The 13,481-nt window shown below is 37.9% G+C and overlaps 1 protein-coding gene across 4 annotated transcripts in view; it reads left to right on the forward strand.

The window, feature by feature from the left end:
- Positions 1-13,481, forward strand: part of megf11 (multiple EGF-like-domains 11) — a 487,483-nt gene that overhangs the window by 467,331 nt on the left and 6,671 nt on the right. For 3 of the 4 annotated variants that reach the window (XM_072565386.1, XM_072565385.1, XM_072565387.1), the window contains 3 exons: positions 6,675-6,793; positions 7,775-7,898; positions 13,009-13,209. In XM_072565386.1, the coding sequence (XP_072421487.1) occupies positions 6,675-6,793; positions 7,775-7,898; positions 13,009-13,209 (444 nt within the window). The remainder of the gene's footprint in view (positions 1-6,674; positions 6,794-7,774; positions 7,899-13,008; positions 13,210-13,481) is intronic. The other variant, XM_072565388.1, reaches the window with a different exon arrangement.

Here is a 13,481-nt window from a genome sequence, read left to right on the forward strand (position 1 = left end):
AAACTATTACAACCCGAATGAAGTAGGTACAATCAAAGTACTGTTAAGGAGGGAATTTCAGCAACATTGAAGGAATGAAAAAAGATAAAATAGCCTGAGAAAGCTAGAAAAGGAACTTCAAAAGCAGGAGGTGTCAATGAGAAACATGAACTTGAATTTGAGAGAAATGGAAATACAGGAGAGAAAAGTGAAATACTGGCTTAAAGTGAAGCCGCTAATAAAGAGATTTTAGACACTGTCAGAATCACTGAAGAAAGTCCTGATCGTAATTTAAAATCCAGTTGGAAAATGTTAAGTTTATACTAAAATTTGAGGAAATGAATGTGGTGTCATTTGAAAAAATAACAAAACAAATGAAGTGACCAAAGGAAAACAGGACATTGCCCATTGGAAAGCAAGTTAACAGGTGGAGTTCATAAAATTTATGCATCACTGTTAGAAGAGATTTCTAAGGAGTATAACCAGGATTAAGCAGTTAGCTGTTTTAAGAATAAATCTCACCATGAGTGAATTTGCAAAAGTGAGGATAACTCACCTGGAACACATTATAAGGCAAGGTCAAGTGAAAGCTATGATAGAATTCCCTCTTCTAAAATGAAACAGGCAATTGGGAAATTTTAGGGGAATATATAAGTTTTATTGGAAATCTGAGTTTAGCTTCAGCACAACAGTTGGTACCTTTTACAGATTTATTATGAAAACAGACAAAGGTGGTTAGCAGAGTGCTAAAGAGTCTTTGAGAAGCTGAAGACAATCCTAATAAGTGAACAATTGTTGGAAACTCCTGAATTTACAAAATCTTTTAACATGGCAATTGATACTGGTAATTTGAGGGTAGGTGCAAGATGATGAATTGGGAGTAGGAAAACCAAGGGGTAGAATGAACAAAAATAGAAATTGATGGAGAAACTCAGCAGGTCTGGCAGCATCTGTGGAGAGAAAACAGAGTTAATGTTTCAAATCTAGTGACCCTTCTTCAGCATTAGTGAGTACTTTTCTAAGAAATTAAACCAATATCAGAGGAAATACTCTAAAATGGAAAAGGGGACGTTGCAATTACTGTTGGCTCTTCAACATTTTGAAGTCAATGTCCGACAGGAATACAAAGAAACGCTAATCAATACAGATCATTTGCTAGCTTTGGTAGAAAAATTTAAGAATTGAAATACAAGATTGTTTCAATTGAGCTGATTGATTCAACTATTCAGTGAAAAAATTGATCACATTGCTGGACAAGATAATGTAGTCGGAGATAAATTATTCAAGAGTGTGATTGTGCTGAAAGAATTTGGGAAGTAAATGACGAATAAATTGTTCAAATCCTGCAAAAGGAATGAAGGGCGATGAATTAATAAAATATTGTTATGTAGTTTTGTGCTATGTTGAGTTCATCTCATAATGAAATGTATTTAAAAATAGCATTTCACTTTCTTTAAGAGTGGAGGCATGAAAGAGACCAAATGTTTTTATCTTTTGGAATATAAACTGAAATGGAAGTTGGACCACTGTAACTACATTATCAGGAATGGTGGGCGGCACGGTGGCACAGTGGTTAGCACTGCTGCCTCACAGCGCCAGAGACCCGGGTTCAATTCCCGCCTCAGGCGACTGACTGTGTGGAGTTTGCACGTTCTCCCCGTGTCTGCGTGGGTTTCCTCCGGGTGCCCTGGTTTCCTCCCACAGTCCAAAGATGTGCAGGTCAGGTGAATTGGCCATGCTAAATTGCCCGTAGTGTTAGGTAAGGGGTAAATGTAGGGGTATGGGTGGGTTGCGCTTCGGCGGGTCGGTGTGGACTTGTTGGGCCGAAGGGCCTGTTTCCACACTGTAAGTAATCTAATCTAATCTAAGGAAAGTTATACAACTTGAAAATCAAATGCTATCTTTGTTTGAGCTGCATGATACAATGGTGCTTTCTGAAGCCGTCAGAGGGAGAATCTGACATTGAGTGACATCAAGACCCTTTTGAGTTAAGGGAAGTCTGCCTGACAGCAGCATTCTGAAATTGGCAAGTGTGTCAGGATGTAAGAGAGAAACTTCCAGAGCCTACAAACAGAAAGAATTTATCTTTTCATTCCCTCCCTGTCTCCATGCAGAAAATGGTAGAAAATCAAGAAAGCTGAGATGAAACAATTATAGCATTAGAAGACCAAGATGTACCTAATTAACCATTTAATTAAAGACCAACTATCATTCTGCAGACAACAATGAGTCTTCAGTGCTAAAGTCAAAAAGACTGAGAAAATCACTTTCCACCTTGTGGGCTGGGCTTTGATCTCAGAATTACATTTACTCTGTCTATACTCTTTTTCCACCCTTTGTGTCTGTGTTAAACTATTTGTCTTTCCTCTGTCTTAATAGTGATTGAGTGTGTGTGGATTTGGGATTTTGAAGAGGTACAGCTTAAGTTACATATTAGATTAGAAATCCTTTTTGTCCCTCTACTCTTGTTCGAGTTAAGTGCATGAATAGTGTTTTTGTCACTGATGAAACCCGGTGAGAATTTGTTTTGTCCTGAGTAGCAGTCAGTCAGCCAAATGGGTCACTTTGGTAGTTTCATTGGAATTTTATACATTTTGTGATGGCTTGTGGAACGGTAGAACATGATTATTAGTACAGGTACACCCTTTACAATTAAGTTATAACACAGATTAATAAGTCTTAACACAGAGCGAAAGGAGAGAAAGTAATTCTCCTCATTATGCTTTAAAAGCAAGATCTCATCAGGAAATATCCCCACTTCTGACCTTAGGGAAGGTCATTGATGGATGATTATTGGATCTAGGACACTGTCTGAGAAACTTTGGGGCTGAGATGATTGACTTCCAACATCCACAGTTATCTTGTTTGTTTTGAGTGTGACTCCAATCAATGGAGAATTTTCCCCAGATTTTCATTAATTTCAATTTTCTTACATACGATTAAATATGCTTTGATGTCAAGGCCAGTCACCCTCACCTTCACTCTTGAGTTCAGCTCTTTAATCCATCTTTAGACCAAAGCTGTAATGACATCAAGAGCTGAGTGGCACTAGGAGAACCTAAACTGAGCGTCAGTGCATACATTATTGTCACTGACACCTTTCATCATGTCGATTATTATGAATAGTGTGATGGGGTGATAATTGGATTTGTACTGCTTTTTGTGAATAGGACATACCTGTGCAAGTTTTCAAAAAGTAGGGTAGATGACAGTATTGTACTTATATGGAACAGTTGAGCTATGGTAGCAGATAGTTCTGAAGCACAGGTATTCAGTATTACAACTGGGATGTTGCCAGACCCAATACCCTTTGCTATATTGAGTGTCTTCAGCCGTTTCTTGATATCCTATGTATTGAATTGAATCTGTGAAGTTGAGAACGTTGAACAAAAATCAATTTAAGCCATTTCTTCAGTATCACTGATAGAAATTTGTAGGAAATGTTTCAATGTTGCTTACCTTTCATTTTCCACCATTGAGTATACTGTTGTTTATTGACCCTCATCAAGTTGGTCATTTAATTGTCCAACCAAATGCAGCAGGACTGCAGATCTGATGCATTGATTGTGGGAACGCGTGTTCTATTGCATGCTGCCTCTACTACTTAGCTGTGGTGTAGCTTCACAAAGTCAGCACTTCATTTTAAGATATGGAATTGATGTTGCAGACTCCCAGGATTAAAGACAAGTAAATGGAGTTGCAGTACAAAGGAGCCGTGATTAAATTATGAAACAGACTCTAGGCACGGTATAGCCTACTCTGGTTGCTATTTTCCTCTCTGCCTTTATTCTGTTTCTCGCCTCCCCCCCCCAGTCTACTGACTTCTCCCTTTTATCTTTTCCACACATTAATGCATTCATCCCTTCTCCCATTTCTCACTCCCTCTGGTTGTAAACTAGGGTATAACTTTGTCATAACTTCTATAATATGAAAACGTTATTGTGTATGCATCATTCATGCTCCATGAGAGTGGAGCAAATTATAAGCTTTCTTTCTAAGTATAGATCTGTATGTCTATATTTCCAAGTGTACATCAAAGTATCTAATGTGTCTAATTAAAATGAGTGATTGTAACTCCTAATAAATGCAGATCAATTGATCTACATCAGTATTGCTGGTCCTGAGGAAATCATGGCTTGTTCACCATCTGTGGGAATACTTCCAATGCTTCAAACTCAAAAATCACACAATACCAGGTTATAGTCCAACAGGTGTATTTGGAAGCACCAGCTTTCGGAGCGCTGCTCCTTCATCAGGTAGCTGTGGAGCAGGATCATAGACACAAAATTTATGGCAAAACATTAAAGCGTCCATGCAACTGAAATGATATATTAAACAAATGTAGATTGTTGTTAAATCTTTCATCTTTTAGAATGGGCTGCAGGTTTCAGTTCGGTAATATATAAATTCCAGAACTTCTTTTAAGTCACATTCTTGAGGTTTTATATAAAAAAAAGTAACATCTCAGCTCAGGCAATGCATTAAAGATGTGAGGTTAGAGTCTGTCTCTATCCCAATCTTGAGTCAGACTGGTTCTATTTCCAAAGTGGATTTTTAAAAAAATTACATGGATTGACTGCCTGCAGATTGTGCATTACTTGAGCAAAATAGAATGTATCTGCACTTATAATTCTGCAAATACAAATTCGCCCTATAGACTTTTATGTGTGCGTGCGTGCATGAAAGAGAGAGATAGAGTAAGTGAGTAAGTCTGTGAATGTGTGTGTGCACAGATGAGAAAGTGTGTTTGCATATGTGCAAGCTTGGTAAAGTGTGTGTGTGAGTGTGAGTGTGATGGAGTATAAGCCTGTGAGAGGGTGGGTGCTTTGGTATGAGTGTATGTTTATGTGAGTAAGAGTCTGCATGAATGTGTGAGTATGTAAGAGTGTGTGTGAGAGTGTGTGGTGTAATGGGGTCACCTGTCGTGTGACAAGAACCTAAGGTCCTGGTTGAGGCCATTCCCATGGGTACTGAACATGGCTATCAGCCTGTTCAACCAGTTTACATTGTTGCCTATCTCGAAGTCGAGGGTTCATGTCACACTACAGGTGACCCCCTACACTATACACTCTCTCACACATGCATACGTGCTCTTACATACTCACACATTCACACAGACCCTTTTCTCATACACATGCGCTCTCTCTCATACATACACACATACAACCCCCCCACACACCCACGCACACATCCTCTCACAGGCTTATACTCCATCACACTCTCACACTCTTTACCAAGCTTGCACACATGCAAACACACACTCACATGCATACTCCCTCTCTCATGCACATATATAAGTCTATGGGGTGAATTTGTATTTGCAGATACATTCTATATTGTTCAAAAATGCACAATCTGCAGGCGATCAATGCAGGCAGTCAATCCATGTAATATCTTGTAAATTCCACTTTAGAAGTAGAAAAGGTCTGACTCAAGCTTGGGATAAAAACAGACTCTTAACCTCACACCTTTAATGTATTGTCTAAGCTGAGCTGTCGCCTTCTTTATAAAACCTTATCTCGAGAATGTGACTTAAAAGAAGTTCTGGGATTGACATATTAATGAATTGAAACCTGCAACCCACTCTAAAAGATGAAAGACTTAACAACAATCTAGATTTGTTCAATATATCATTGCAGTTGCATGACACTGTAACCTTTTGCCATAAATTCTGTCTTATGATTCTGCTCCACAGCTACCAGATGAAGGAGCAATACTCTGAAAGCTAGTGCTTCCAAATAAACCTGTTGGACGATAACCTGGTGTGTGTGATTTGTAACTTTGTCCACACAGTCCAACACCAGCTCCTCCACTGCAATGCTTCAACAATTCTTCACCAGTAATTAAACAATTCCCCACAAGAGGGAGCAATTGAGGCAAAATGGAGGCAGAGATGAATTTTGTTTTTGCTGAATGAGTGGTTGAAAGCAGTGATCTGGGAGAAACTCATTTGCCCTTTCTTGCCATGAAAATAAAATATATTTTTTATGTTTGTGGATCCTGTTATTTATAGGTTCAGAATTTGACTGTAATAACATATGTCCATGCAATACTGTCTTTAATCTTACAAAGGTTTTTGGCTTCACTGGGTTCCAGCATGAAGTTGATTTACTTTTTGGGGTGTAGTGTTCCCATTGAGTCTGTGAAAGTGCTTAATTCATAATCAGTTTCAAGAAATCTTGTAAATTTTGTCACTCTCATAATGAAAACATGTGTTCTTCCTGCAGTCCTGCTGTGTTCTGTTGTTTGTCAATCTCTGGATTGATAGTTGTTCATTAATTCCTTTTGATTTGTTTCCATAACTGCTTTTTACAGCTGCATTGTAACCTGGTGACAAGCATTAATTTGTCTTATTTAAATTTTATTTCTGTTTTGCATCTATGTCTTATTTGAAAATCGTTATAAAATAACTGTACCCACAAGCATTATACATAGAAGTTACTGAACATTATAATGCAGTCTGCTGCATGTCTGGAAGAGACCAGTCCCTCATTCTCTGTCTCCTTGTCTCTCTGTTCTCATCTCACTCTCTCTACCTTTTTCCTACTTCTCAACCTCACACTGCCTCATACTTGTTCATTTGCACTTTCTTACTGTATTTTGCTGAATCTCTCTCTTTCTTGCCTTTTCTCCCTCCCTTTATAATTAACATTTACTCCATATACATACATTTTGTGCTGACTTATTTTTTCTAGATCCATCTCAGAATACCAGCACCCTTCACTGTTTCAACAACCCTAGTTACCACACACTATCCCAGAGTGGGAGACTCACCCGTTTTATCAATAACTCGGATGAAAGATGCTATATCAAGGTATGTAAGATACAATATTACATTAAACTGCAATGGCTAATGTAAGCCTCAAGTTCTAATTGGAATCTAAAACCCAAGGAAACGCTATATATATATATCATGAAACACACTGTGATTGGTCAAGTTTCAAGTGCAGATTCAACAGATTAAGAAAACTTCATCAATCTTTTATTCTGTCTCCTAGTTTTATTGAATTTCTCCCCTAAACCTTATACATTTTATGAGTGCTTTTTAGTAAATGCAACAAAAGACATAACCGGAAAGCATAGGACATACAACTTTGACTCTGCTTTTAGTTACTTAATTATAGGGAGAAGTTAAGTATTTACATTGGTGAATCTAATTTCTGGATTAGATTCTCACATTTCCTAATAACTAGTTCAGAGGGTTTTAAATCTGAGAATCAACTGACTGCTCTGGAAGCTGCAATCGATGCATAAGCCAAGGAGAGCAAGAGAAACAGAAGGAGAAAGTAGCTTGAAATAGGGAGCAACCTGACACCTCACATTTGAAAAAAAATGTTTTTTGATAATGAAGCAAAACAAATCTGACATTGCTGCAATATGATGTCAGAGTAGGATGGGTTCTTGTTGTTAGCAATATGAGCAACAGTTACTATCTTCACACATGAATAATGATCCTGTAAGTAGTGCTTCAGAGATCATTTACCGTGTATGGACTTCTTCCTGTAAAGAATATGAAGGACAGTCTGGAGGCAGGAGTAGAGTGGTGCCCCACCAGGTGCAATGGCATGCGTGGCAGTGTTTAAAAAAAAATCAGTGTAATTTATAGCTATGGCCAGACTCACTGGGAAGATTATTCTAAAAATTGTTTACTAGATTGCCTTGTTGCACACTCCAATCCGTGGCACTACTATTGCATAAAGTGAAGATATAATATTGAAATGACATATCTGGCATTCTAACTTTTGCTAAAAGTTGCCCATTTAACTATTGCAATCTTTTATTAATTCATGAACAGACAAAAAAACAGCTTTTCTCAAGTCTCAAGAGTATAGAGCTTTCTGGACAAGAAGGCTGTAGACAAGATTTCAACAACTCATTGCATCCTGAATGGAGATACTACAATAACTTGAATAATTTAGGTTAGTAAGCCCTCAACATGGTTTTGCTTTTGAAACTGAGGTTTATCTCAGGTTAAAATGATAGCAGTGATGATATCAACAAAATTCATCCTGTGCATGCCTTCATTAATACAAAAATGAATACTTCTGTGTACTGTGCAAGCCTCTCCCCCAATCCTCCAATATTCCTACAGTTCATATTACAATGCTGACATGCAAAATCCTGCCTTAAATGTATTTCATGGCTTACGGTTTACTTCCTTGAAAAGACTTTTTGACGCAGTATATTGAGAAACTATGGGCTGATATCCATTATAAACATTCTTTTAATTCTTGAGGTTGTTAAGTTCTTGGTTTCCGTTTGGAAAAATATAATGTGAGGGCTGTCAGAGAGCAAACATCATGTTACAGTGCAGCTCAGACATTTGAGTGCTATCATTTACATTCCTAATGCAGGTAATTCAGACATGATTGCAAAGAGACTGCATTCACCTCTCATTAACGAGGAAGATGGAAATCCACACTTCTCGTTCCAATTGAAGAACTAACACATCCAATAGGAACTGGGTTGAAACAATTCAATAATTAAGATATGAGCTTGGTGGTGCTTTAACAAGGGCTTACTATTTTTCTACCCAGATGTGAACAAGATTGCAGATGAATTGAGCTGATTCCAGTTATCCAGAAACAAGAAAATGCCCATGGATTGATGTCTAATTATTTTTCATACACTAGCCCCCAACTGAGCAAGCGCCAACTTTCATTTTGCACCTTCCTATAATGATACAGCTAAGTCTGAATCTGCATCCCACACTCCATTGACAGTTTGAAGAGCCTTCCACCAGTTCACTTCCTCACTCTGAAAAAAGCAAGCTTTTGATTACCTTAATTCTAGGATAAAACACAGGCAGATTGAAGAACTGCAACTAAACTCTGTGGTGATGTCACTGCCTTACACATTTTTATTTCTGAACAGTCAGGATTATATGGGTGGCAGTATTTTAATATGAACGGTTTTATGTGTTTTATGTTACAGTTGCTGCCTGGGTCTGACCAAAAAAAGAGATGTCAGCTAAACTTCAGTCAGTTACCCATGGCCTAGCACTTCACTATTTTCTTACACTATTCTTGGATAATACTCATTTTAAGAATGTATTATTTTCACTGTATCCACTGCATCAGTGAATTGAGTCGCTTGCTTCAGTTTATCCCAATGAAGATATTTTATGAACCTCAGTCAGCACTGCATTGGTGAACATTTCCACTTAGCACATGCTAGTGCCTTGTCTGAACTACATCGACAATTTGGAGCTAACAGTCAAATTATGATTAGCTTTGTGCTTAGATTTATATGTCTCATGAACTCATCCCAATTATTTTTACATAGAACTTTATAGTACAGTCAGTTTAACTGTAAAACTGTACAGTCAGTTTGACCTCTAGATTCAAACAGAGGCCCTAGAAAGAAAGATTTGCATCAAAGCAGTGTCTTTCATGACTTTAGAACATTCAAAGTGCTTTGCACCCAATGAAGTACTTTGAAATGTCACTGTTCACATTGCGTATAGCATGTTCCATTAACACAATAAAATCAGTGGCCTTTTTTTTAAGCAGTTGCAGTATTGAAAGATAATTATTGGTTAGGACAGTGGAGAAATCCTCTGCTTTTCTTCAACATAGTTTCAGATCTATCTGAGAAGGTAATGGGTCTTCAGCTTGACCTGTCATTCACAGCCAATAGTGCAGCACTCCCTTAAGCAGATGAGACACCAGCTATAACTGCACCCCCCACTATCCAATGACCCTATTGCCATATTTTCCATTCATATCCTATTGTGAATTCCAATGTGAAGGAGCTCTCAAACCTCAATGTCCACTTTCACCTCTAGCTAATCTGCTTTGAATTCTGCCTCTCATAATAATTCAAGTTTACTTTTCTTTCTGATTCTGTCATTTTGAGTTTCTCTCTTACATTTCTGAACTGTTGTTTCTAGCTATAAATGGCGCATATAGTTAAATTCATTCTAGTACTCACTTTGGCTGTTTTGTCTATAAACCCTGTATTTCAGCTCATTAAATTCACCTACATCTTCCTAATTTCTTCAAACCATAATAACTCTTCAGAAAAAAATCAAATGTATTAAGTCTAACTTCTTGTTTGCTAAAACTACACTTGCTAGTGTTAGGTTCCAGCATTAGAAGTGATTTCTGCTCTCCCCTTCTGCTGATGATGATGATACAAATGTCACAAGTTTTTGCATCTAATGTTTATCTCCAATCCTAGCTTGTACAGTATATCCCTTGTGTTAAATCTTGTTCTGTAACTCAGTCTAGTATTGTTTGGCACTGTGGATTCTCACTGTGTAATCTCTTTTTACCAATTTACCTTAGTGTAACACTGTACAGGTCAGACAAATATGTGATGTTTCAGATGCTATTTTATGGTTTGTCCTGATACAAGATTATAAAACACAAAATGCCATAACCTGTATTTTCTGTTCTTGGATGTTTCCTGCCAAGCTACATATTTTAGAATTACAGACTGTTACAGTCGAGTCCATTTGGCCCTTCATATCTGTGCTGGCTGTTTGAAAGAACTATGAAATGTAGTGCCACACCCAAGCTTTTCCTATGGCCCTGCAAATGTGTTATTTTTTAACATTGTGCACGCATAATTATTCTTTCCAGCATCTTATGATTTTTTACTTAAGTTTTACAATACTTGTAGATTTTCCTTTAACTGTATAGCACAAAGAGTTTGCTAATCTTTTGACTTTGACCCAGCTTTGATGTGAGATCTGTAATGGTCTCAGCGGAAGAGATGACAAATAGGTCAATAATATTATTACAATGGTTTCCGGTCATTGTGAGCTGGACCATGCTTCTGATCACTATCCTGTGTTCACTTGTTGTAAAACTCTTGGATAAGCCTGTAGGTAAATGGGATTAGTGTAGTTTTGGTTTTTGTTGGTCTACATAGACATGATGGGCCGAAGACCCTGTTTCTATGCTGAATGACTCGATAACTCAAAGCCAGGTGAGGACAGCTGTGATGCTGTCCACAGTTGAGTTTGCCAACATTCACTATGCAGACTCACTCATAACAAATTACCTCAGGTGAAATATCAATTGGCAGTGAGAGAATCCAGCAAGATTCACTCACTAAAGATGACAAAGGAACGTGAGTTGGAATCTAACACAAAAAGGCTCTGAATCTTATTTAGCTTGGATTCTGAGAGTTGTCTCTTGGTTAATATATTGCAAAATATATCCTTGTCATCTGGCAGCAGCTGTCTCATCTCAAAAATAAATGAGACATACAAACTTGGGGGAGAGGTGCAAGAGTCGACTCTCTGAATGGTAGGAGACAACTCACAAAACTTACACTGAAAACTGAATGAGTGTAACTGATTAAAACTCCAACACTGGGGGACATTAAAGCTTTGAAATATAAGATATTGTTTAATATTTTGAACTCTACCACTAATCAATTTCTTCTCTCTAAGGTTTTCAATACACTTTGCTTCTCCTTCACCCAATTTTGGAACCTGCTGCTAATTTTTGCTTCTTGTTCTTGTTGCAATAAAGGGAGAGCTGGAATGGAACAGCAATTAGGGGTTTCTCTACCTTCAGGTTCTGTTCAATTATTTTTCTGTTCACTGAAAGAAATATCACTTTCAATTAATCTGCATTTTCAGTGTTATATCAATGAAAGCTTTCCGTGTGGAAACGGCAGAGTAAACCTAGAATGGATGCTGATTCTTTTTTTTATTCTAGAAGGAAACTTGTTATTATTGCTACCAAATGTGTTGACTGGATTGAGATATTGTGTTTTACACATAAAGGAGTTCAGGCAATGGCCATCATGTTGGCAGCTTGGGACAAAAAGTAATCTGCTATATGTGGATGTTACTGGATGTCACTTCAACACTCGTATAAACCTCAGAGTTTGTATTTATTAGGTATTTACAGACTTGTCTCTTTGACACGACTTAAAGACATGCAAAAGTCAGTTGTGCCTGAAATTGAGTCCTGGGAAAGGAGCATGAACATCACACTCCTTGGCTGAGAGATGAGAGATCTTGAATATAGACTCAACACAAGTACAACTGGAAAGCCTATCAGCAATTTCACTCATCCCATTAGCAAAGCCCTAGTCATGCTGGCAAGTACAAAAAAAACTCCACAATAAAGGGGTACCCATTTCTAGAATAAATCATTTGGTAATACAGTAATACAATAATGTATGTGAGCTTTGTTAAAATTACAAGAGGAGGGCAAATGAATTTATTCTGGCCAGGGCTGCTTCTGGAATTATTGAAGTCCTCTCAGTACACTTGTCTTCGTGAACTGTATTAAACCAGTTGAAGGTTTCAGTTGAATGACTATATTTCTGAGAATAATATTCTTTGTTAAAATGATATCCACACATTGTGTCCAGGGAGTGTGAATTTCCACAATGCTTCCATGACACACCTATCCATTGACAATTCACAATGAGTAGAAGCCACAGTATAACTGAGACTCTGCATCTTAGAATGGCAGTGAATTTAGATTGAGCTTATTGTGTCATCTGATGAATTCTGACACTTCTGTATAGGCAGACAGGAAGCGAGTGAGGGGGCAGTTTTAATAGTGTAGGGTTGAGAATTCACACAATATGGCATTGACTTGGATGATCAACCATAATCCCAACTGGCAGAGCAGGTTCAAGGGGCTAAATGGCCTACTCCTGCTCCTATGTTCCTAGCATATGTGATGTGTGTTAAGGAGATGAGTAGATTATAGTGTGTGGGATACTATTTATTTACATTTACTTCGTCTGCTTAGTAGTTGATACAGGCAAAGTTAGAGTTATTAAAGTTGAGTTTTTGTCATAAAGTGTTTCATATTTTCTGTATATTAGAGGGAATTTATATGGCACATCCACTGAGGAATCTTAGTGAATGGATATACTCCTAGAGGTAATATTCCCTGCTAAAATGAACACTTGACAATGTACTGAAGAATCCCTGAAGTTTTACGATGCTCCCACGGCTTTGGACCAGGATGCCCCTAAGGAGGTTTACTCATTCTGTCCTTATAAAAGGCAAATGGCATCTCTAATTTCTTTTTTGTTTTTTTTTGTCAGATTATATGAAGGGCTCAGTGTGCAGTTCCAGCACATGTTCGTTAAACAGCAGTGAAAACCCGTACGCTACCATTAAAGACCCGCCAATGTTAACCTGCAAGCATTCTGAAAGCAGCTACGTAGAGATGAAGTCCCCTGTTCACAGGGATGTCCCCTACACGGAGACCGGAACCTCCACAAACAAAAACATCTACGAAGTTGGCAAGTGCTTGCTGGTAGAGATAGAATTATTAGAAAGCATCTAAAATCAGCCTTCTTGTCAACACAGGATGCCATAATTTTAGAAGTAGTTATGGTGCACTTGAAATTCAATTATTTCCTAGCGCTCACTGTCCCCTTTTCCACTTCAACCAAGTTGCCACTAACCCTATATTTCCACTGCCCCAACACAATCTCTGCCTTAAACCCATTATCGGCACTCTTGATTTATGTAAATTTTCATGGGATTCAGGGTTTTGTTTTGAACTAGTTAA

Source organism: Chiloscyllium punctatum, chromosome 48, assembly GCF_047496795.1.
Source record: "Chiloscyllium punctatum isolate Juve2018m chromosome 48, sChiPun1.3, whole genome shotgun sequence".
NCBI classification, from domain to species: Eukaryota; Metazoa; Chordata; class Chondrichthyes; order Orectolobiformes; family Hemiscylliidae; genus Chiloscyllium; species Chiloscyllium punctatum.